Raw genomic sequence first — 25,454 nt, 5'->3', positions numbered from 1 at the left:
GACCCACCCCTGCCCCTCCCAACTCCAGCTCAGTGTCCTAAGAACCCACCCACAAAGAGGAGGGTGAAGATGATAACAAGCTGGTAGACAGCATGGCCCAAAATATTCTTCATCATGGTGCGGGATATGAGGGGTTTGTTCCGTCCGTACGGCTTGCGCAGCAGCAGGGCCTCTGTCGGGGGCTCGGTGGCCAGAGCCAGGGAAGCAAAAGTGTCCATGATCAGGTTAACCCACAGCATCTGAACTGCTTTGAGTGGAGAGTCCTGCAAGAGAAGTGGAGATGAAGGGGCATTGCGGCATTGGAACGTCAGGTATTTGATGGGCAGGGATGGCCATTTTGAAGGCAATGACATTGTACGGATGCTGTGAAAAAGCATGCATACATCAGTTCCACAATAAATAAGCTCCTCTATCTGGAAGTATCCAGTGCCATAGGGTGAATGGGATGGGAACTCAATATTTGTCTTGAAATAGGTAGTTCTGCCCTGAGGGTTTGGAGATCTGTTGGAAGTCAGAGTAGTCATTGGCTCAGGAAGTCCTTAGACTAGACGGGCCAATGATCTAAGGGAGCCTCATATGCTTGCATTTATTTTGGTTCAATCCACTTTGCAAAGGTTTGTTAGGGCATGGAAAGCAATGAACTGGACCGGTATTAAATCATCTACAGGATTAGTTCAATCCAGAGAGAATTTACAGATCAAATTTGGAGGTGTTTCTTCACGCTGTTCCTGTCTGCTAAAAACACCCCTGTTAAGGGTGCTGGGGTTTTTTATGTCTCTGAAATATTCCTGATTCAAAACCACAAAGCAGTGGTTCTCTTTACCTTTATCCTTCAAGACAAATGGGCCTTACCTCACAGATTATCTTTGGAGCCTGGTGAGCAACTACTCCTAAAGGACGAATTTACTCATCCCCAGAATTCTCCCCACTTTCTCAACATTCTGCTCAGAACATGGAGCTGGGCCTCAAATCTGCTTCCTGTGTGGTTCTCAAGTATGTTCTTATAGGAGAGCCTGACTTGATATTCTCCAAGAGCCATATATAATAGAGCAGCTGTATTCAGCATTTCTCTCATGTCAGCATAACCTCTCTGCTCCTCAAACATTCATTTTCCACGCACCTTTCCATGATTCTCCCCATATGGCTACTCTTTTCCAGCAAGGCTATGAGATGCACCTACAACTCCCAAATGTATAATTTCCTAATTTTCGGGCAACCTTAGCTATGTTCAGCAGGCATTTGCTTAAATGTGCAGTTGAACAGGGATGGGAACAAACATACAAGGGACATGCAAGTACCCCACCCCCAATGTCCCAGGGCACACATGTCAGATCTCTATGCAGGTTGGTGAAGAGGGTTTACACACCTCAGAAATGGTCCCCACAATCAGGAAGCCTGATATGGCTGGCTCCTACTTGTGGGGAAGTTTCTAAGCACATTGCATCAAACACACTCAGAAATCCTCTCCCGGGGCTGGCTGAGGGCAGGCTGAGGTCGATGGGGCAAGTGTCCTCTTCCTCCTCATGGGCCAGCCTCCTCTAGGCTTTGCCACTACTGCACAGCAATGAAGCCTACCTGTGTGATGCAGGCGCCAGTGAAGGCCACAATGACTGCCACCACATTGACTGTGAGCTGGAACTGCAGGAATTTGGATATGCTGTCATAAACGTTGCGCCCCCACATCACTGCCTTCACGATGCTGGAGAAGTTGTCGTCAGTCAAGATGATGTCAGAGGCCTCCTTTGCCACATCAGTGCCTGCTATGCCCTGGGAATGGGACAAAATGAAGGGTACTTTATGACAAGAATCCTCAACCGACTCTCTCCCTTGGGCCCAGTGGGTCAACTTTATAATAGCACTTTAGCCTCACTGATGCACAAAGGACCAAGCCAGCAATTCAGAGAAGGACTTCTTCTGCAGGAGCTTGAATTGATTCTGCCTTCATCGTCTCTTGTTGGAAAAGATGTAACCTGTTAAGTTTTTCTGCCACCAACACAACCACAAATTTCATGCCTTTCTCCACCACTTCCTCCTCTTGGATGTCAAGATTTACCTTGCCAGAAAACTCTGAACGCTTTCAAAACTTGACTGCTGGGAATATAAAACATTATGGGTGGTAACCAGGCAGGTAAATTACAGTGGTATCTTGGGATGTGAACGGGATCTGTTCTGGAGCCCCGTTCGCATCCTGAATGGAACGTAAGACAAGACGGCACATCTGCGCATGCGCGGGTTGCATTTTGCCGTTTCCACGCATGCGCATGACATCATTTTGAGTGTCTGCGCATGCGCAAGCGGCGAAACTCGGAAGTAACGTGCTCTGTTACTTCCAGGTTGCCGGGGAACGCAACCCAAAAGCACTCAACCTGAAGCACATTCAACTCGAGTTATGACTGTAGTTGCATTTCCCCCAGGAAAATAAATGAGGCTTAAAATATGTCACACAACTAACTTCTTCAATTGATTTCAGTGGGATCTGTGTTCAACTAACTGGTTAGTCTGCATCCATCCCTTTGCAATTTGAAGCATACAGTTTTATTTGCTTTACATAATTAATCGGATTGCGGTATTTGTGTTTCATCAGGTAGCTGCATTTTAACTGCATATTCAATATTAAGTCTTCATTTACATTTATCACACATCTGCAGAACATATCCGTAAACTGAAGGGATAGCAACGATGTTAACAAAGAATAACTGCTCACCTGGGGCTCTGGGTGGGCAACATCTGCCACATGGCATGGCTGTGGTGGGTCCAGAGAAGCCGCCATCTTCTTCCGCAGACAAGGGGAGGGGTTGGTCACCTGGTGCCACCCCTCCTCTGGCTGCGACAGTCTATCAGGTATGGGCAGGCAATGCCCAAAAGGCCAATCAGGGGCAGGGGCTTGGGGGCTGCACCTAGCCCACTCCTTGCCTATTTAAAGGAGTGGCAAGGGGCAGGCTGGATTTCCCCAGCCACCCACCCTGTCTGTTAGGGCCTGATCAAGTGAGGAGCAGGCGTGTGGTGTATGGACCTTGCTATGGTTTACTCACTTTCCATATTCAGGGCCAGGAAGGAATTTTCTCCTGGGCAAGCAAATTGGCCGGCTTGCAGGTTTTTGCCTACCTCATAGCAACAGTAACAACTTTGGCAGATAAGGCATTGGACTGGATCCTTAGTCACTGGAGTACCCCGTTAGAGGGGTCCAGGAGGGGTGACTCTGCCAGCAGTCCACAGGGGGCCCAATGGGCCAATACACTTTGCCCCATGGTGGCCCGTGTGGGGTCATGGCACCCAATCCATGTTGGGGGCAACTCCCCAACACAGGCTGACCCCACCAGGTTCCTATACATGCCCAATGCTTGAGCCAAACCTACTCTTTCCTGTAATCAAAGTTGTGGCCCAATTCAACACAAAGCCACTCCCGACATACGGGGGGGGGGGGTTGCGGGCTCACGCCCCATTCACACCCTCGCGGGGCTGGCTGCAGCCCCGCGGACTTGGGGAATCCCAGGATTCATTAGCATTCATCATTCACCGCGCCAGCCAATTGGCTGGCAGCAGGGGCGGGACCAGTAGGGGGCATTTAAGGTTGGGGCAGCCCATGCTCGCCCCTTTCTTTTCTTTCAGCAGCTGCGGTAATCTTTCCTGTAATCAAAGTTGTGGCCCAATTCAACACAATACCAGTTTCCAATATGTGCCTGCGCTGGCAAAGAAATGTCTATGGAACATATTTTAACCTCTCCTTTCTCCTGCCAACCTAGAAGCCTGCCTAACCATCACTCTGACAGTAACCTCTCATTTCCCTCTACATCCCACATGTTTTGGTCATCAACATTATTCCCATAATACACTAGGCATGTGTATTATCTTAGTTTGATCGATTTTAAATTTAAAACAACATAAAAAACAAATGTTAAAATAAAGGGTGTGACGCATTCTACCTAATGGGAGATATAAGAGAGCCCTGCAGTATTTCACCACCAAAGCATTCCAGAATGGTATTCATATTTTCCCCAAATTATCTGTCTTTAAAAAACCAACCAACCAACCAACCAACCAACCAATGTTTGCTGTTTTGTTCTTCTATCTATGACTGGTGTGGGATAACCAGCCTCATATAATCAACATGCTTAAGTCTAATTAATGCCTGAAAGGGTTAATACCATAGAGTAAGCTGTCCTGCCAGGTTTAGCTATGTCCACTTCCCTTACCTTGGGAGGAAATAGGTAATCAGTCCTATTGTTCTTCTCCAGTCTACCTGAGAAGCTCAGGGTGTGAAGAGGTTTAAGCTGGTTGCTCCAGCTCAGACTGCACACCAAGCCACTTTAGTTCCTATACAAATAATTTAGAAACTTATACCACTTTGTAACTAAGCCAAGTTTTACTGCCTGTGCAACTTTTTCTGAATGCTGTATGGATAAAGCACATGAATCTGATCATGGGAGACTTTATAAGTACACCATTTTTAATTTTCCAAATGTGTGGTATTTTTCTGTGCTAGGGGAAGAGGGAAACTTCGGAACTCACTTTAATAGGGCACATCTTAAGGTTTTACAGTTTATATTTCCACACTTTACTTTGTTGCATGTTTTGTGCATGCAAAATCTCTACAGTATTGGGGTTCTCTCACCAAAGAGTACTTGCCCCAAATTTGGATCCGGGAATTCTCTTTTGTATATACTGATTTTTTCCCTCGCACTAACAAATGGAATGGAATTTAGTGAATTTTCAGAGAAATTGTTTGGCAGTTACACAAGTTCTTCCAGGACAGGCTTCTTGTGATTCACTCATTGTGCAAATTTCTGGGTTATGACAAAATATTTGGCAAGTGTAAAGGTGAAATTGCTCACTGCACTGATTTGTTATATAGAAATTGTCCTCCGAAGGAGCAATGACTGAACATGTCCCACAACATGCGGACTAGAAGCAGCCATTCCATCAGGTTGCAGCAGAAGGAGAGACGAGACTACAGGGCCACTCCATCAGCTCTGCTGGGAGACCAGCTCCATGTGGTTCCTCTCAACTGTTTCCACCTCAGCTGGTCATTTTGAGAACTTTGCAACTTTAAGAACTGGTGCCTGAGTTTGCTTGTTGTCCTCTTCCATCCTCACCCCTTTTCCCTTTTGTGTCCTGTCTTTTAGATTGAGGGCAGGAGCTGTCTTATCATTACTGAGTTTATGTAAGCTGCGTTGGAAGCCTTTTCAGCTGAAGAGCAGGGTAAAAAAAGCTTCAAATAAATAATTAAACAGTTGCCCCCAGCATTTTGCTTTTGCACCTGCACTTGGGATTCACTTTTTTGTCAGTCTATATTGAGACCAGTAGGCTCTGAGACATCTTCTGCAGCAGAAAAATGCACATGGCTATCTAGTGAGATTTCTTTGATATATTTTTGGATTGGATACTTGGGTAGCCTGATTCCATATTTCAGGTCCTGTAAAGTGAATTCAGCATCAGAGTTTAAAATTTCGTAAACTAATATTGTACCTTTATTCTGAATGTTTGCTGTTTTCAGGATCATACATATTTATGGAGCAGGTTCCTGGACCACAAAGTTTAAATAAAAGTTGCATCAATTGAATATATTGCCAGAATGCAAATATAGGGAGTGCACATTTTTGTTGCAACTCCAGAAACAAAAGGACATTAGTTTCACGATTAATACCATTGCACTGTTATACATACAGGATTCACAAACACAGGTTTTTGTAGAAATTCTTAGATCCTGAGATATTTCCATATTGGAGAGAGAATATGTATAACTGGGACTATTCCTCTTTACTAGTTTAAAAATCACAGGAGTTTCAATCTGCAAGATTGAAACTTTGCAGTCAGTGCTGCTGGCCCTTCAAGCAGGGCTGTTACCACTCATCCAAATCTTACTCAGTTCTTGTACAATCTGATGGAGTCCATTTCATTGGCTTTCAAAGCACTCCTATACATGTCCACTCACAAGGAAGAGATTGAATTCAATAGCCTGTGCTGTATGATAAATTTAAAGATTAACAAGGTTAAAATTAGGGATGTGCTGAATTTTCATGTTTGAACATTTTTGATGTAAAAATAGTGCTTTTAAGGGCTAGAATAACCACCAGCCTGAATCCTCAAACTCCATTTTCACTCTTGTTTGAGGTCTGTTCACTTTTCAATTAGCTGTTTGTTCTGCACCATTACTTGCTTATTTTCAATAGTAGGGGTTGTGTTCAATGAACTTTTACTCTGACTAACTAACTAACTAACTAAAAACTATTGATTTCACCAGGTCTACTCTGAAGAAAGGTTAGCTGGATACAACACAAGGGCTTCTTCCTGGCTATGAGATTCCAGCTAATAGGAGATCAAAGAACTAGCATGACAGTGACAAAACATCAACATGTAGCCAATGGGATCTGGCTATGTGATGCCAATTCAGAGCGAGGGCAGGCAAACTGTCCTCACTCTACGTGGGCAAGCATTTCCCTCCCTGTCTGCAGACCCCACAGACAAATGATATGTGAAGGAAATGTCCCTGTGGACACAGGGAACTCAGTTCAGCATCTCTTACCATGGCAAAACCCACATCGGCCTTCTTGAGTGCTGGTCCATCATTCGTCCCATCACCAGTGACAGCAACCACCTGGCGCTGGTCCCCGATAGTGCTGTCGATTATGCCTTCAAGGGCAAGAATGTGGGTTAGCTAGTAGTGAGTGAGCTACACATCCAAATAAATACCAGTGACTTTACAGAGAAGTTTGCATCCATATATGGGTAAGACTTAGATAACCTGATCTGCATATTTGGAGTTCACTGGCTGAAAATGACAACCAGACCCCATGAAAGTCCTGACTCCCACCACCCCATGTTGTTCTCCCCTGCATTGACAAAGGGCAAAGAGACTGGCAATCTCTTACCTTTCACCAAGGTGTGTTTGTCGGTGGGTGACGATCGAGCCAGAACCCTCAGTTTTGGCCAGATTTTATCAAGGCGTTCTTGTTCTATCTGCAGGGCAGAGAGGCAGAGACAAGTAAGATATGGCTACCAGATTTTTTTCAATGAATCTGGGGACACTTTTTTTTTTGAAGCTGAGTAGCAACAGGTAGTGGGGATGGTGAGGCAAAAGACCCTGGGCCCAAGCACACATGCATATTGTATAAAGGTGCAAAGCCCTTCTTTCGCACCCTATAAAACATAAATGCGCAGTTTTTAAAAAACTGGGCAACGGCATGCTGCCTGCCAGTGACTCCCAAGCCTTCCCTGATCTCTTGCCCCCCTTCTCCCTTTGTTTTGACAGGTCATGGGAGGCTTGGGAGTCGCGGGTGGTTGGCCGTTGCCCAGTTTTTTAAAAACTCTGCGCATTTATGTTTCGCAGGGTGCAAAAGAAGGGCTTTGCACCTTGCCTGGCACAGAAAACATGTGCCTTGCTGGACAACGGCCAGCAGCCTGCAACTCCTGAGCCTCCCCCGATTTGTCAAAACAAAGGGGGAAGGGGGCAGGAGATCTGTACCACTGGATGTCCCCGGTTCACCTTTGGCAGTGGTGATGGCAGCAGGCAGCTCCTGAAGCCAGCTAGAGCCAACTGCGCTACCAGACTGGCTCTGGGCTGCTGAGGCTGCCGCTGCCATGTTTCCCGGGGACAGATTTGCAACTCTAGGGACATTCCGGGATGGAATTTGTCCAGGGACAGATTTGCAAATCCGAGGACTGTCCCCGGGAACCAGGGACGTCTGGTAACCCTAAAGTAAGAACTATTCACTAATAAAGCGAAATGAGCTGCCTTCTATTGAGTCCATAGAGTTTGGTATTGATTGGACCAACTGGCAGTGACTCTCCAGGGTTTCAGACAGGGTCTTCCCAGTCCTACCTGGAGTCGCTAAAGACTGAACCCAGAACCCTTTTCATGTAAAGCACGTGCTCTGCTCCTGAGACCCTGGACCTTCCCAGACATGGACCACACTTGTTGCAGACTGAGGCAGAAATAAGGCAGTAGACTGGGCTGCACTGTTGCATATTTCATTCACTAATAGAAGGATCTATACACCACCCTTAAGTATGACCTATCAGGGCAGCTAATAATATAACAAAACAATGTAAAAGTCTGTCGATTTTGGAAGAAGAATTCAATTCTTTTAAATGTTCCTCCCTGCGGGAAAAGTAGACTGCAGAGCTGGGAAAACTTCCCTGTGGTTTGTTCAAAACTGAAAAACGGAATGCAAAAGCTTCTGACTTCCTCTTCTGGTGTGCAAAAAAGGAGGAGAGAAAAAGGAACACAGGAAGCTGCCTCACTAAGTCTGACCAATGCTTTAGCTCAGTGCTGTCTGCATCAGGGAATAGAAGCCTCAGGTCTGGAGCCCACCAAACGTCTGTACCTGACCCTCAAGACTCTCTCCAGGCCACATCCTTCACCAGCCCTCACTGAGTGTTTTTGCCTGGCTGCAATTTGTCCTTGAACTCTGACAATGCTACTTGCTTGCCTGGATAGAGGATGGTGAGGGGTGTGTGACCATGAAGAAACTAGCCTGCTGTGCAAAAGTAAAAGTCACAGTTAATACTTGCCCGACTTTTGCCTCTGGCCCTGCCCACCATTGGCATGTGGCCCTCATAAGGTTGACCAGGAGAGAATGTGAAAAAGGTCCTAGGGATCTTAGTGAACCACAAGCTTAACATGAGTCAACAGCAGCAAAGAAGAAGAAGAAGAAGAAGAAGAAGAAGAAGAAGAAGAAGAAGAAGAAGAAGAAGAAGTGCTATTTTAGGTGGCATCAACAGAAGTCTAGTGACCAGATCAAGGGGAATAATAGCACGATTGTATTCTGCCTTGGTCAGACCACACCTGGAATATTTTATTGCGTGTTTTAAAGTTATGTTTTATTATCACATTTTTGTATTGTATTGCATTGGATTGTTATAAGGTGTACATTCTTTGTTTCTTCAGCTTGTAAACCGCCTGGTTTTGGCTATTGTAAGATAGAAAGATGGTATACAAAGTAAAAGTGATGATGATGGAATACTGTGTCCAATTCTGGGCACCACAATTTAGGAAGGATGTTTACAAGCTGGAACATGTGCAGAGGAGGGCAACCAAGATGATCAATGGTCTAGAAATGAAGGCTCAAATCTGCTATCACTTTGCACTGCTATTGATAGAATCACCCTGGAATTTTAGGAGCAGCACCTTTCCAGACACTTAAAATAATTTATTCAGTCACCTCTCCCTTTTCATTGCGGATCCGCCGGTTGAACTCCTTTCCTTCTAGGCACAAGAAGTCCTCCCCTGGCTGGATTATGCCACACTTGGCGGCAATGGCCCGGGCTGTGTTTATGTTGTCTCCTGTCACCATGCGAACTGTGATGCCGGCACGTTGGCATTTGCGAATGGCTTCTGGCACCTGCAAAGGAGGCACAGGGCTCACGTTGATTTTCTGCAATTCAACATGTTTGCTGAGCGATCACTTGCCCCCATATTGAAACTGCTAGCTGGTTTTGTTGTAATATACAGTTATTGACTCCCTCACATGCATGAAAGGGTTAACCTGAGCCCTGAGCTCAAGTTACCAGAGAGGATCAGTCTCTCCCCAACCCCCTTCTGGGTCTTTTCTCTTGGTGCTTCCTGGAACAAACAAGAAGCCATGTAAAGCTGACTTCTATATATTACTCAAATGAAGGAAACGGGCACAAATTTTCTTACATTTGCAAGTTATTCTGCTAATTTTGCTAATCATGGGAATTCCTTCTCCAACTACTGGAAATCAGTTAGCCATTTCTCTGGCTTCTAAAATTTCAGTAGGCATTGCTAGTTATGCCTTTGCTGCCATGAGAGCTAGAAACATGATGCCCATTTTGCCTAAAAATATAAAAGCAGAAATTCTTAGGACACTGAATTCTGCAACAAATTCTGGGTTGTTGTTGTTGTTGTGCCATTCAGCAGAATTGCAGCATTCATGGAGCATTAGCCAAGTTCTCTCTGGGTCCAAGTCCAACATACTATATACTGTATCATGCAGGTGGTTGAATCCATATTTTTGTCATTGTTATTAGCAGGGGTCCTGTCTGTTTGAGATCTTAGAACTGGAATCAATTCTCCTCACCCAGAAAACACCCAGGATGGGCTGTGAGTCCCAAAGGACAGACAGGGATTTGTTCACAGAAAAGGCACCCTAGTTTAGCTGTTACCTCAGGCCGCACGGGATCCTCAATTCCCACCACAGCAATGCACGTCAAGTCTATTACAATATCGTTCTCACTGTCCCATTCGGGCTCCTTCCCTGCTGGGAAATCGCGGTAGGCTATGCAGATAGTCCTCAGTCCATCACATGCCATGGGCTCTATCACCTTCTTCACCATGTCATCTCGGTCACGGGGCCGGAAGGTGCGCAACTCCCCATTACTGTTGAGAATGTTTGTGCACCTGGAAAAGGGGTAAAGAGGAACAGTTTACAGAGGATTCTTTTCTCTTGAATATGCAGCTTTGCCACACATGATATGCAGCGGCTTGCTCCACCAGGCTCCTTATTACTTGTGCCTGAAGGGGTGCCGCAGGGTTCTGTCCTAGGCCTGTTGTTGTTCTACATCTTAATAAACAACTTGGATAGAGGAATTGAGGTGATGCTCCTCAAATTTGCAGATGACCTCCAACTGGGGGCGGGATAGTTAATGCCACAGAAGACAGCATCAGGATTCAAAACAACCTTAACAGACTGGAGAATTGGGCCAAAACTAACAATAGGAATTGCAACATAGGGCCAAATGTAAGGTTTTACACTGAGGCAGGAATAACCAGATGCACAAATATAAGACGGGGAACACTTCCACTGTGATTACTTTTGCTGGCATCCATCTGTTGCAATAGACAATGGAGTACACCTCCAAGGATGAAGTCAAGCCACTGGAGAATCACAGCACCTGCTGTGGCTGCAGAGACCAGGCTCTGGCTTCTGGACATTCTCAATGGTCTCACTGCCTTCTGAAGTAAGGCAACCTTCTCAGTACAGTACCGACATCCAGTAGTCCAAAAGTGCCCTGAAATTTCCTTTCCCCATGTGAAGACCTTTTTATGTGCCTTACTTCTTAAAATATAATTTGAAACTGTTTGAACTTACTGAGTTTTTTGTGTCCCCTAACATCACCGCCATTAGTGTTGTATACTTCTCTGCGGCTTTCTTGTTTTAGTAAAATTTGCTCTTTTCATTGGTTTTAAATTGTGAGCAACTCTGAAAGCGTTTTTGGAGTTGAAGAGCAGGGCAGAGATACTGTACATACATTATCGTGTATTCTCAAGTGTTGTTGTTACGCTGGTGCAAATTTCAGAGCCAGAATGAGCACTCAGTTAATTCCGGGGCAGTAGCAACAACTTGTGTGGGCATCATTTAACCTCATACAAGGGAGCGCAGACTCACTTTTTAAGGACGATTTCAGAAGCGCCTTTGCTGAAGAGGCGGTAGCCGCCATCAGGCATGCAGATGACGGTGCTCATGGATTTGCGGACAGAATTAAAGGTGTAAACCTTGTAGAGCTTCTCCTCAGGGATCTGTTCACGCACAGGCTGGTAGTCACGCCGCAGGTCGAGCACAAAGCCCAGCAGTGAACACTCTGTCTTGTTGCCGACCTGGCGTGGCAAGCCCCCTTCTTTCTCTGGAGGCTGAAGGAAGCAGAGAATAAGAAAGGAGAACCTCATTCTTCAGTTCTCCAAACCTCATCCGTTTCCTCCGCCTATGGGCTGAACTAAAAGTTTTGGGATCCCACAACCGCAGCCCTGCAACAGGCCTTGAATCTGGAGGCATATCTATACTATACATTCATACCGTGGCTTCCTCTCCACATGGATTTTTGGGAACTGTAGTGGATTACAACTTTCTGATCAAAAGTTCTTAGTGTCCTCAAACTACAATTCCCAGGGTTACTTGGGGAGCACAGCAGCAGAAATACAGCTGTGTAACCAACGTAAGTATGCAGAACGCAGGTGAGGAGAGTTGAATCCTCCCCAAATCCTCTGTCTATCTTCCTGCAGGCTCGCTTCCTTATTTTATTTATGTTTATGATTATCATTGCATTTATTCATTGCTTACTACATAAAATATCTCAAAGTTACTTACAATTAGGAAAGCGTGTGTAATACAAAAGTAAAAACACATCAAAAAGTTAAAAGAGCATTATTGTTCATCCTGCAATAACATAAAAAGGAAAAATCCTATGCCAATCTACTAGACACTTTTTATTCTAACTGGGTTTATATCCTGTACTGGAGCCTTGCTGGGGGGAAAAGTGTCTGGGAAGCAGATTGCAAGGAGGTAAACCCAAGGAATCAGGAGGGTTCAGATCCTCTCTCACTCATATGCCATAAAGGTAAAGGGACCCCTGACCATTAGGGCCAGTCGTGGCCAACTCTAGGGTTGCGGCGCTCATCTCACTTTATTGGCTGAGGGAGCTGGCGTACAGCTTCCAGGTCATGTGGCCAGCATGACTAAGCCGCTTCCGGCGAACCAGAGCAGCGCACGGAAATGCCGTTTACCTTCTCACCGGAGGGGTACCTATTTATCTACTTGCACTTTGACCTGCTTTCAAACTGCTAGGTGGGCAGGAGCTGGGACCGAGCAACAGGAGCTCACCCCGTCGTGGGGATTCGAACCGCCAACCTTCTGATCGGCAAGTCCTAGGCTCTGTGGTTTAACCCACAGCGCCACCCACATCCTCATATGCCATACCAGCTCTTAAAACTGATATTTCTCCCTTGATTTATAAATGACGGGGGCAAAATAACATTTACAGTGGACCAAGAGAATATGCCAGAGTCTTCCACAACATTTATGAGTTCCATCCCTTTGAGCTGCCCGCGGGTGGCGCTGTGGGTAAAACCTCAGCGCCTAGGACTTGCCGATCGCATGGTCGGCGGTTCGAATCCCCGCTGCGGGGTGCGCTCCCGCTGCTCGGTCCCAGCGCCTGCCAACCTAGCAGTTCGAAAGCACCCCCGGGTGCAAGTAGATAAATAGGGACCGCTTACTAGCGGGAAGGTAAACAGCGTTTCCGTGTGCGGCTCTGGCTCACCAGAGTAGCTTCGTCTCGCTGGCCACGTGACCCGGAAGTGTCTGTGGACAGCGCTGGCTCCCGGCCTCTAGAGTGAGATGAGCGCACAACCCTAGAGTCTGTCAAGACTGGCCCGTACGGGCAGGGGTACCTTTACCTTTACCTTTTAACATTCAAATGGCACCCAAAGGTAGTGTTGCAGCATTGGCCTATCTAGCCTGAGGATGCAGTGGGGCATCCCTGGCCCCCACTCACTAGTATCTTGGTGGTGTAGGCACTGTTGATGGCGATGGCGTGCACAAGCAGATCCAGATTCTTGGGTGTAAGGTTGCTGGGGTCAGGGGTCTCCCTGTAGTGAGTGTCACCCATGTAGGACTGCACAACGGTCATGCGATTGGTGGTCAAGGTGCCTGTCTTGTCAGAGCAGATGGCGGTGGCATTGCCCATGGTCTCACAGGCATCCAGGTGTCGAACCAGATTATTGTCCTTCATCATTTTCTGCAGTCAAAGAATGAGATCAGGAGTTTAGCTGCACCCCAGTGTCTTCCTCTAAGGTGCTGAGGGGTGTGTTGAACCAGGACCTCCCACAGTCAGCTACCATCTAGGCTGTCAGCTGACCCCACAGAAGACCCCACAGTCAGCTGACATCCCAAAATATGCAGAGGCACCAGCCATTCCTTCTAAGCATGTCAAGTCATCTGAAAAATGCTTCCCTTCAGCCAGCAATGCAGACTCTCTCTTGCTTTGCCTTACATCATACTAGCCCTGAACCACCTCACTTTACATCATACAGTGGTACCTCAGGTTACATACGCTTCAGGTTACATACGCTTCAGGTTACAGACTCCGCTAATCCAGAAATAGTGCTTCAGGTTAAGAACTTTGCTTCAGGATGAGAACAGAAATCGGGTCCAGCGGCGCGGCGGCAGCAGGAGACCCCATTAGATAAAGTGGTGCTTCAGGTTAAGAACAGTTTCAGGTTAAGTACGGACCTCCGGAATGAATTAAGTACTTAACCTGAGGTACCACTGTATATTTAATGCAGTATTTGATCTCCAGCCTCTTCTGCTTCTGTGTCATGGTTCAGCCGACACAGACCTTGAACCTGATGAGGACCAATGGTCCCTCCAACGATCCTCATACTACCAATGACCCCGACAAACCAACATATTTGTCCCAGGACTAGAGATACCTTACACCAGTTGCCATTCTGCCCCTTATTTCTCACCCTAGGGTCAAGGAGCAATGGAGACAGAGAGCTGGGCAGGAACTTCAGAGATGCTGCTGAAATGCTTGCACATGAGGCTATCTAGGGGAAGGGGAAGTGCAAGGAGACAACTGCTTGGACCAGGGCCTGGTCAGCCTCCAGCTCCTATACAAGCTTCCAGTTTGAGCGGCTGCATTGCTGAAGCAACAAGACCCATCTAAGCTGCAGCCTTCCTGACCTGGGGAAATGGACACTCCTATTTTCCTGACCTGTAGCCTGTTCATGACTATGCCTCCTGTCTAGCATGTCTATGGCCTTATCAAGGTCAGGCCCGGATTCTGCTGTAAGCTAGGCCCCAGGCCTGGCACTCTTCTTGACTGAATCTAACAGACATTGTACTGAGGGCAGAGCAGAAACAAAACATAGAAGGATCTAAAACACCATGCATCTAACTCCCATTGAAGTCTATCAAATCAATGCTATACCTTAATTTGTAAGAGACGACTATCAGAGGGCACTACTTTTGCCAACCTGGTATTTCAGAGACAGTCTCTCACACGAGAAGGATACCAACCCTGTGATGTATGCCAGACACTGAAAATTTGATTCTTACCTTCACAGAATAGGCTAAGGAGATAGTGACGGCCAATGGGAGGCCTTCTGGGACGGCCACGACCAGGACAGTGACACCAATAATGAAGAACTTGACAAAGTATTGCACATAGACAGGGGTGCACTCAGCCAACCATGCCTTCCCATCGATTACAAATGTCTCAATAACAAAATACAGAACCAGGATGATGACAGTGATGGCTGACATCACCAGCCCTGGCAGGAGTAAGAGAAAGAAAGAGAAACGGACAATCAGGTATGACAATTAGACCTAAGCCTGAGTACCTGTGATCACCCACCTACCCCAAGTTCCACACTTTAAGAATATTCTGGCTCTAAAGCCAGAACATGAGGAATTGAAACTACTGTAAGGCTGCGTACACACAACATTATATTCAATGCTCACTGAGATCTTGTTTTTTTCTATCTAGTCTATACACATTCAGGACATATTGCACATTTTATGCCCCTGAAAATAGCTTTTCACAATTCCAAAAATAAAGGCTCAATGAAAATTGATTTTGCAATACACCTCGCCCCTCCCATGTCCATTTGAAAATGGACGGAGTCAGTCCCAGTAATGAGGGTGTATCCACACCTGCCTAACAATGTTGTGGGCCTAACAAGGTCACAGTTACCAATTCTTCATTCACCTGGGGCATGTGCAGGAAGGAAAAGGTGTAGATAACCTAACTGAGGGATTTCAAGCACATTATCAAGGAATCCCACCTACCCTTGTGGGCAGCAGGATCATTCTAGAATTTATGTTGAGGATTAGCATGAATGATTCCATATTCAAAAAAACTACATTTTTGCACTACAGATAGGAAGTGTGTCCACATCCTAAGTCTCCTTTGCAAGGCCCCTTTGCACATTACTCATTCAGTCCCCAAAGCCACGTCAGGTATTTTCTGCTAAGACAAGGGTTGATAGGAGCAGGCTATCTAGAAAGGCAAAGGAATTAAAATGTTCAGAAACTTGCAAGGTGATGGGGTGGAAGAGAAAGAGGATCAATGGGTAACCTCTTTTATATTGTTTCATTTCTAAGTTGAGCAGTGAGAAATTGGGGGCAGCCTTCACAGTTTACAGATATTTTTGGAGAACTGAGCACTGGAGACTTGTTATTTACAAATATGCAAATTGATTTATGGAGGTGCCAGAGGAAGCAAAAAGGTGATCAGTGCTGCCTCGCTGCAACAACTGAGTTTTTAACCACTTTTTTGCTACCCAAATTCAAACTAAACACTATTCAGTTCTCTTTGTTCACAAAGTTCTTTTGACCTTCCTCAGATCAGAAAAAACTGATTTCCCACCTTCACCTTAGCGAGTTAGGTGTGATTTCCATTCTAGATAATTGAGGCAGCCAAGCGCCCATTGCCGCCTCTCAATGACCAGACCAGGCAGATCTACTATGAAACTAATGAAGCTTAAGCTCCAGGGGCCCTAATCTCTGAGGGGCCCCAGAAGCGACTTTAGTCCAGATTGCTTTTTTAAAAATGGGTCTAGTACAACTCAAATTAATTTTTTGTTGTATATATTTCAAAAATCCCAAAGTTTGAGTCTATAGCACGGATGTTGCAAAGGTGGAGGATTGTGTTAAGTTGGCTGGTCTGCTGTGGTTAATGTAATTCTTTCCCCTTTTTAGCACAGGCCAAGACCGCTGAGATGAATAACAATGAGTTCATGAAAGTACTTAAGCAGATACCAAAAATCACACTCACAGAAGATTTGTGGAGATCTGCCACGGAACAACCCCATTGAAGAAGATAGCAGTGGTTACCTTGTTGCTGGTTGTGAAGGCCCCCCCAATAGTTCAAGCTTCAGGGCCTCCAAAATGTAGGTCCACCACTGGACCAGACCATGCAAGGCTTAAGGAGAGACCCATTTCTCCGCAGAGCAGAGTGGGGACTGGGTCACACAACATTACTAATTGAAAGAGTTCTCCAAAATGGGGCAGGTCAATGATGCATTGGGCATCACCACCTCCAGTCCCTTTGGGAAAAGGCTGCGTGTCAAATTCAGCTTCCTGAGAATCTCTGTTTCTAGTCCTTGTTATGGTTATGAGGATATGCCTCAAAGTGGTCAATGCCTGATGAAACCTCAGAAGATGGAGGGGAGACTGAATATGGTTTTCACTGCTTCTGGTTGGGGCTCCAATAACCAAGACATTTCATTTAATTGTCCCCCCTAAACATTGATAAAACCTGAATGATCAAAAGTGTAAAAAGAGAGAAATAAATCGTTCAAAATAAAAGGAAATAAATTCATGCAGAACTTGCTTTTCTTCTTCTTTTTTGAGGGGCGGGAAGGAGAAGAGGAATTCATTTCTTTTTGTCATGAAGCACAAAGTTCTATCTACATCTTGTTTCTCATCCTCTAAGAAAGGAGGCCACCCTCCTGCTATTTCTCAACATGGGTCGCTCTGCTTGGTCCTGTGAGACGGCATCCCAACATACCTGCTTTCCCAATCTGCACAGCCAGTTTGGTGAGCTTCCCTTGCAGGACAGATTTCTCTTTTTTGGGCACACTGGCTTTCTTCTTCTCTCGCTCTTCCATCTCACCACCCTCTGCACTTTTCAGGGGTTGCATCTCCATGGCAACTGCCCCATCCTGCTTTTTGGCTGCAGAGAGAGAGGGGGGGAGCAAAACACTGGTTCACCCATAAGGGAAGAATATCTGTCCCACCCTAATTTCATATTAACCCTACAGCTAAGATTGACACAAAACAAAACAAAAACAAACAAACAGAAAAGCCACCCTGCTCTTGTGCTGTTAAACAGCGTCCTGAGGCGCTAGAAATAAGGTCCTGAAGCAGGAGCTGGGCAGCCATCTGTCAGGGGCGCTGCCATTGCAAGAGGGTTGGATAAGATGATACAGGAAGCTGCCTTCTACCCTTGGTCCATCTAGCTCAATATTGTCTACACTGGCTGGCAGCAGCTCTCCAGGATTTCAGGCAGGAGTCTCTCTCAGCCCTGCCTGGAGATGCCAGTGGGGACTGAACCTGGGACCTTCTTGCATGCTCTATCACTGAGCTACAGCCCTTCCCTTAGGGTCCTCTAATGACTTCCAAGGCCCTTTCCAACTCTAAATTCTATGGCAGATGAGGTTTTCCACATATATCCCCCCCCAAAAAAAACCCCCACCAGCTGAATTTCTGTGTCACATGCTGATGTCAACAAAGGTCTGGGTCACAGAAAAAGTGGCAGCCCCATCCCCTGACTGCTCTAGTGGGGCTCCATTCCCTGCAGCACATCTGGTGCCATCAGGGATGGGGAAGCCTTCCCCTTCTGGGGGCTGCATCCTGGTGATGATCGGGGCCAAAGAAAAAAGCCCATGGGGCAAAAGGCGTGACTTTGTACAATATGCCACTTTCCAGCCATGCAAAAAAGAACAGCAACAACCACCCAGGAGTCCCCGCCTCTCTCTCATACCCCCCCCCCAAAGCAAGCAAGAGGCAAGCAAGAGTTCATGGACACATTCAAGCAGCCAATGCACTTGAGGAGGGGGTGCAGTAGCGAGGAGTGTGGCCTGGGGAGAGTCCTGCTGAGGGCCAGACACAGAGGAGTGGAAAGCTAGATTTGGCCCCTGGCCTGATGTTCCATTCCCCTGTTCCAGATGCTTCCTTGGGGGAAATAGGAATTTGCCTCCTCCTAGGGTAAAGTCGAGGACCAGTTTCAGATCTGTCTGCAGAAGGCAGCACACACAGGCATCCACACTGTCTCTTGTTGCCTCTTTCACATTGTCTCTCAACCCACAATACACCCCAGCTGTGCAAAAATATATACAGCCACTCTAGTGCAGTCTTATCACAGGAATATCTCCCATGTAGAGAAAGTGGAACTAAATGTGGTTTAATTGTCATAGTTTCTCCCAGTGAACTCTGCGAATTGTGGTTCCCTGAATGAGATCTTTCTGACAAAAATCTCAGCACCTTCACACAAAACTACAATTTCTAGAGTCCTTTATAGGAAAGTCCTTCTAGTGCACAATTCAGGTGAACAATTCTTTACATGGTAGGCTCAAAAAAGCTTGTGCTCAGTTGGACAGCATTTTCTAATACTTACATACATGGGAAGAGAAGAGAAACACAGGCGTGCATGTGTGCGCACACATGCACACCACTCCTATCCCTTGTGATTCTAAATACCCAACACTGTCTGACATGCCAACATGTATTTTGATAACACTCTCCCACTAGCCTTTGTACAAGATGCTTATTTCCTATGAACCATAGGAATGTCAGGTCCAATACTGGAGTTCCAAAATCTCTGAGTTTATATTCCAGCTGAGTAACTGACAAATATATGCAATCTCTGCACTTTGGTACACCCCTGTCTGTAAACAGGGAATATTTTTATTCTTTTGCAACAACTACAGGAACTTTTCTGGTTGTGTCGGCTCTGCTTATTCTGAGCAGCACATGGCAGGCCAAGGACTCTCTTAGTGTGACCAGAGGCAGAAACCCTCTTGCTTTCATAATTGCACAGAAGGAAGAATGTGGAGAGGTGCAGCTTGGCATGGAAAAGTTGGGAAAATTGTAGCCGCTTGCCAACTGACCAGGATAAATACAGCTTGGCTACCTTTTATGATTTATAGGCCAGTTGCCAGAAAAACAAGGGGCAAAATCACTCTACCACTCAATCAACATTCACACGTGTGTGTTTTAAGCTGCACAGCTTGGATGAATACAAAGATTTTGTGCTGGGTGCTACAAAGGGTTACCATCTGAAGACCTCCAAAATAAGGAACCAACTGAAAGAAAATAATGTATTACATGTGTCAGAACATTTTAACAGTACTTCATTTGAATATACCATCCTTGTAATGTACTAAATCGAAGTTGTTTTGTGCAGTTATGGTGCATGTCACAAATCAATGAGGTTTCTCGTTTGCCTTGAAATGAGAAAGTCTCAACCGCTAGACTTGTTCGGAACGTATGGGCTCTGCCCGCAACTCACCCAAACCTCACTGGGCTCTGCTCCTGCCTCCATTGCAGGCTGGCTCTGGGCTTTGCTCCCCAAGTTAGCAAGCTTAGTACCCAGCTCCACCTCTCCACCCCAGAGATGACAACCCTAACAGGAGCCCTGCAGGCTTTTGCCTCTGGTCACACAAGGTCTTGCTTTGCTTTGTTTAAACATGTCAGTTTTCTGAATGCAAATTACATATACTGCTAGGAAATCTAGAATCACTCTGTTAAAGCCTAGTGATGACTAACTGTTTCCACTATGGATACTACTCTAGCTAAATGTAGAACTACAGGGGAGGCATTCAAAATGTGTTGGGGGAGTGTCCCGGGATTTTTACCTTTGTTCTGATTATTCTCCACTGCCCCATCCTGCTGCTTTCCTACAACAGAAGAAGGGAACGCAAACACAGGACGCTTGAGAACAGACAACACGGCACCAGCACAGAACACACAGTATGGAGACAGCCTGGGCATTGACAAACAAGACATTCCACCCCATCCCACTTCGCCCCATGGAAGAAGCTGGCTAGGTGACTTTACAAGGACATATGGGCAGGCAGAGCATCTATTGAGAAAGAAAAGGGACTTAATCTGGTGGGCTCCATTTCTGAGTCAGTTAGCAGATTTCCTGCTCCACCCACTACAAAACCACGCACATAGCCCAGGCTGGGTGTGATAAAGAAGGATATCTCATTGGTTGTAGAAGTGCAGAGGGTGGGAGCTGGTTAAGGCAGGTTACTGTTAGTGCACAGTGCTCAAGGTGAGAGAGAAAAGGAAGTGGGACAGTTTAGTGTCCGGTTAGGCTGGACTTGAACTGCATCCATTGAAAAGAAATGGGATAGCTTCCGATCCCTCTGAAATAGAGGGGGTAGCAACTGACTCTGTCTCAATCCATAGCAAGCCCTGGATGTACATGCAGAATACATGGATGTAATGAAGTGTGCACTAATACAGCAACAGATATGCATATGTTTATTGGTTATTTAAAGTGAAATGCACTGAAAAACAGCATGTTTCCTACTATAGAGGATGTTTCTTAGGGAAGCCCATTAATATTGCCCTATGAGGACCTTTAGAAAGCTGGTAAAATGTTACTTATTTTGCGAGAGAATGGGAATGTGCATATGTGACCTTTTGCTACTGATTCTGTGGTTTGGCTGTTGGAGTTGGTGCTGTTTTTGTGTAAACCCAGTGTTTCCATGGAGGCAGCCACGGTCCCCCCCCCCAATACAATTCCCTCAGAGAGTGACAGAAGGTCACCAGATACTGCTATTTCTAGGGGGACTTGCTTTGTTCCACTGAAAGCAGCAGCAGCAGCAGCAGCAGCAGCAGCAGCAGCAGCAGCAAGAAGATCTGTCACATCAGCTGCTCCAGAATTCTTCGCAGCTTTATAAAGACGGGAGGGGCTTTTGGCAGAGGACCAAGGCAGGCATCGCTGGGCCCTCAAATTGGTAGGATTGTGAGTTCTAAAGTGGGCTCCGTGATCTGGTCATGATGATCCTTGATGATCCATGATGATGGCTCACATCAGGTGAGATCCAAGCACTGCTGCTTCCTCCTCCATTCCTACCCATATATATATAATAAACTGCTGTGGCTTTGACAGCATCAACTACATTCCCTGGGCTCTCCTGCCAGGCTTTCCTTTTTGGTTTTAATGGTGCTGCTTTAAAAAGGATTGATTGTGCTGCTGTTGCAATGTTGCAACAAACCACCCTGGTGTGCCTCCGGCAAGTTGGATGGCAGGTAATGAACAAGCAAGCAAGCAAATAACCTAAATGGCAGCAGTGTGGGTTGTCTGTGTTGCAATCACAGCTGACAGGAGTGCCCCTTCAAGGCAGCTGTGGCCTAGTGTGTGCATCGCTATGTGTGTGGAGGAATGGCTGCCTTCTAAGAATATGCCAGGATGAAGGGGAATGCTTAGAAATGCACGTTGTCAGTGTCACATAGTGAGGTGGCAGCAGCATGCCTCTGATTGACAGCTGCTAGGAGGGCAAAGAGGACGGTGGTGTTAGGGATGCTGTCCTCATGCCCTGCTTGTGAGCTTCTGAGGGGCATCTGGCTGGACACTGAGAGGAACAAGATTGATGACTTAGGTGGACCTCTGGGCCAGAACCAGCCAGGCTGTTCTAATGTTCTCACTGGTGGGGACATACATGTCATGGATGCATGTCTAGCATGCATGGTTGGCCTGTCTGGGAGCGTATGCATGTACTCTAGAGACGCAGATATATGCCCTTCTGCACATACCCCCCTTGTTCTCAGTTTCGGAAGTCTCTGCATTAGCGTCTAGGGGAAATGAATGAAAGAAGGGACCATGGGAAAGAGGAGGTTGGAGTGCAAGAGGAGGGGAAGTGCAACAGGGGTCAGACGTGGTGGGGATCAGGGAAAAGAAAAACAAAACATTAATAAATATTTTTTCAGGGTGAACTGACAGAACGCAGCCGCCAGGGGGCCAAAAGGCCCTCTCCCAATGCTCCTTTCTGGGCTTGGTTCCTGAAGGCAGGTTCAGAACCAACGTAACACAGTGCTCCAAATTCCTACTCCCCAGAGCTGATCCAGGAGGATATGAAGGCTGATGGTAGACCTGGGTGATATTTCAGTTCAATAACAGTCTGAAACTGGTATGAAGTTCAAATCCTGATACTGGCTTCAGAATTTTTGAGCTGGCAATACATTGTGGCTCCCTGGCTGCCACCAGCACAGGGCATTTTACTCCCTGTATGTTTGCCTTCGCCCGAGCAAGCTGGGTTGGTCAGGAGGAAAGAGGCAGTCTGCTCCGCTTGGCAAAGGCCAGCACACAGGCAGGCAGGCAGGCAGGCAGGCAGGCAGATGGAGACCTTCTCAAGCTCTCTCTGCTGAGGATGGGTTGCAGAGGGAGGGAGGGAGGGAGGGAGGGCAGGGGCAGGAACTCCTTTGCCCAAGCAAGCGGGCAGCCTACTTCCCTTCCTCCTGGTTGCTCCTCTCTCCCTCCACAGCCCAGCTGCTTTTTCAGCCTTTTCCTGCGTTATTTCAGACACTGTGATATTTCACTATATTGCAATGGTTAGCTCGTTCACAATGCTGAAAACCAGATATTGCCCAGCCCTTGTTGATGGTATCAAATGCCAACAAGAGATCAGGAAGCAGGAGCAAGGACACACTCCAGCTGTCCTGCTCTCTGCAGAGGTTATCCATCTGACAAAGGCCAACTCAGTTCCATGAGCAGGCCTGAACCCAGATTGGAACGGATCTATATACTACCACAGTGATACCTTGGTTCTCAAACGTAATCCATTCAGGTAGTCTGTTCAACTCCTGAAACCATTTGAAAACCAAGGCGTGGCTTCCAATTGGCTGGAGGAGCTTCCTGCACTCATGCAGAAGCAGCATCAGATGTTTGGCTTCCAAAAAACGTTTGCAAACCGGAACACTTACGTGTGGGTTTGCGGCATTTGGGAGCCAATTTGTTCGGCCACTAAGTCATTCGGGAACCAAGGTTCCACTGTACTAACAATAACAATAACAATGATGATTTTATTATGTGTACCTCACCCATCTGACTGGATTGCCCCAGCCACTCTGGGCAGCTTCGAATAAAATACAAAAACACAGTAAAATATCAAACATTAAAAACGTCCGTCTACAGGGCTGCTTCCAGATGTCTTTTAAAAGTCAGATAGTTGTTTACTTCCTTGACATCTGATGGGAGGGTGTTCCACACGGTTGGGTGCCACTACTGATAAGGCCTTCTGCCTGGTTCCCTGTAGCTTAAGTTCTCACAGTGAGGGAACCATCAGAAGACCCTTGGTGCTGGATCTCAGCATTTGGGCTGAATGATGGGGGTGGAGATGCTTCTTCAGGTGTACAGGGTTGAGGCCATTTAGGGCTTTAGAGGTTAGCACAAGCACTCTTAAACATACTGGAAGCCAATGTAGGTCTTTGGACCAGTGTTGTATGTTCCCATCGGCCACTCCCAGTCACCAGTCTAGCATCCACATTCTGGATTAATTGTAGTTTCTGAGTCATCTTCAAAGGTAGTCCCACGTAGAACGCATTGCAATCCAAGTGGGAGATAACCAGAACATGAACCACTCTGGTGAGACAGTCCACGGGCAGGTAGAGTCTCAGCAGGCATATTAAAAGGAGCTGGTAAACAGCTGTCCTGAATGCAGAATTAATCTGGCCTCCATGGACAGCTGTGAGTCCAAAATGACTCCCAGGCAGTACACCTGGTTCTTTAGGGACACAGTTACCTCATTTAGGACCAGGGAGTCCCCCACACCTACTCACCCCCTGTCCCCCATAAATAGTACTTGTCGGGATTCAACCTCAATACATTGACTGCCATCCATCTTCCAACTGCCTCCAGACAGGCACACAGGACATTCACTGCCTTCACTGGTTCCAATTTAAACAAGAGGTAGAGCTGGGTATCATCCACATATTGGTGAACACTCAACCGCCTGATGATCTCTCCCAGTTGCTTTATATAAAAAGCACAGCAGAGTGGACGGAGTCCTGAGTCACCCCACAAGTAAGCACCCAGGAGTCCAAACACTCACCCCAACACCACTTTCTGGACATGGCCCAGGAAGAAGGAGCAGAACCACTGCATAGCAGTGTCCCCAGCTCCCAACCCTTCCACGGTTTTTGGGAACGATAGACCAGCAGAGTTGTTGAGCTTTTTTGGGGGGGGGGGCAACAAGGATCGACAAGGAATGGCCCGTGATCGACTGGTTGGACATTCCTGGATTAAGATATGTTCATAGAATTAGGCTGCCTGTTGGAAACAACAGAAGGAGAAGACTGGGAGGAGTGAAAAAGATTTCGTCCTATGGAGCTATTTTCCTTGAAAACTGGAACCTTGTTGTGCTGGGAGTGATTGAGTGGAGTGACTTCAGTGTTTCTACACCTTATGTGGGTCTGAGGTAGTTAATGAGTTGAACCCTTCTTGTACTGAAGGCCCAACAATAAAGAGACAAACGCCGAAGGCTTTGAGTCATGACCAGTCTCTTTTCTGAATCAGACTCCAAAAATGATGAGCCATAATTCGGCAGATGAGTCAACAATGTTGAGCAAGAGTGCCGAGTCAAATGCAATTACACTGTGATGCCCTTTAGATGTTCTCCTGGCTGTGTGGGAGTCACTTATCCATGTGCAACTGAGAGAACATTTAAATGGCCCAATCACACGGGCCTTTCCCATGGAATCAGCAAACCCTCTCCCTGCTCCAGGAGCAGCACCTTTTCAGTGCGAAGGACCCTCGTGGTTTACCTCTGTGCATGTGACTGGGCTATTTAAATGCTCCAGTTGCATGAGCAGCTGCCTATGAATAAGCAGCTCCTATGTCACTACAAGAACATTGAAAGGACACTTGTGCCAAAGGACAGCTGGATGGGACTGTTTTACGGCAGGGAAAAGAGGTGACCTGCACCTGCACCTGGATCTGGATCAATAGGGCAAAGGGATGATGGGGAAATTGAGAGGAGGGCTGGCAGTAGAGCTGGCTGGTCAAGCATTTCTGTTTCAATTTTTGATTTTCTTTTTTTGAAAACACACAAGTTCTTGTGAAAGTTCATCAGTATTTTAGTGTGGATTTCTTCAAATATACACATTTTTGTATGCCATTTTGCCTAATATGTGGGAACTGGGTAAGCTGAAGAGAGGCTCAGACTGCCAAGAAGTGAAGAATGTTAGACAAAAGAAGGAATGATG

General features: G+C 46.5%; 1 protein-coding gene across 8 annotated transcripts in view; it reads right to left on the bottom strand.

The window, feature by feature from the left end:
- Positions 1-25,454, bottom strand: part of ATP2B3 (ATPase plasma membrane Ca2+ transporting 3) — a 121,275-nt gene that overhangs the window by 28,423 nt on the left and 67,398 nt on the right. For 4 of the 8 annotated variants that reach the window (XM_080987434.1, XM_080987431.1, XM_080987428.1 and 1 more), the window contains 12 exons: positions 22,008-22,046; positions 20,096-20,137; positions 17,248-17,412; positions 14,793-15,007; positions 13,228-13,470; positions 11,349-11,590; positions 10,126-10,360; positions 9,162-9,341; positions 6,870-6,957; positions 6,524-6,630; positions 1,576-1,767; positions 50-263 (listed from right to left, as the gene is read on the bottom strand). In XM_080987434.1, coding sequence (XP_080843560.1) covers positions 50-263; positions 1,576-1,767; positions 6,524-6,630; positions 6,870-6,957; positions 9,162-9,341; positions 10,126-10,360; positions 11,349-11,590; positions 13,228-13,470; positions 14,793-15,007; positions 17,248-17,412; positions 20,096-20,137; positions 22,008-22,046 — 1,962 coding nt within the window. The remainder of the gene's footprint in view (positions 1-49; positions 264-1,575; positions 1,768-6,523; positions 6,631-6,869; positions 6,958-9,161; positions 9,342-10,125; positions 10,361-11,348; positions 11,591-13,227; positions 13,471-14,792; positions 15,008-17,247; positions 17,413-20,095; positions 20,138-22,007; positions 22,047-25,454) is intronic. The other 4 variants (XM_080987432.1, XM_080987429.1, XM_080987433.1 and 1 more) reach the window with 2 other exon arrangements.

Source organism: Podarcis pityusensis (assembly GCF_964106645.2).
Source record: "Podarcis pityusensis genome assembly, chromosome: 17".
Lineage (NCBI taxonomy): Eukaryota > Metazoa > Chordata > Lepidosauria > Squamata > Lacertidae > Podarcis > Podarcis pityusensis.
This window is presented reverse-complemented; position numbering and strand designations above follow the sequence as displayed.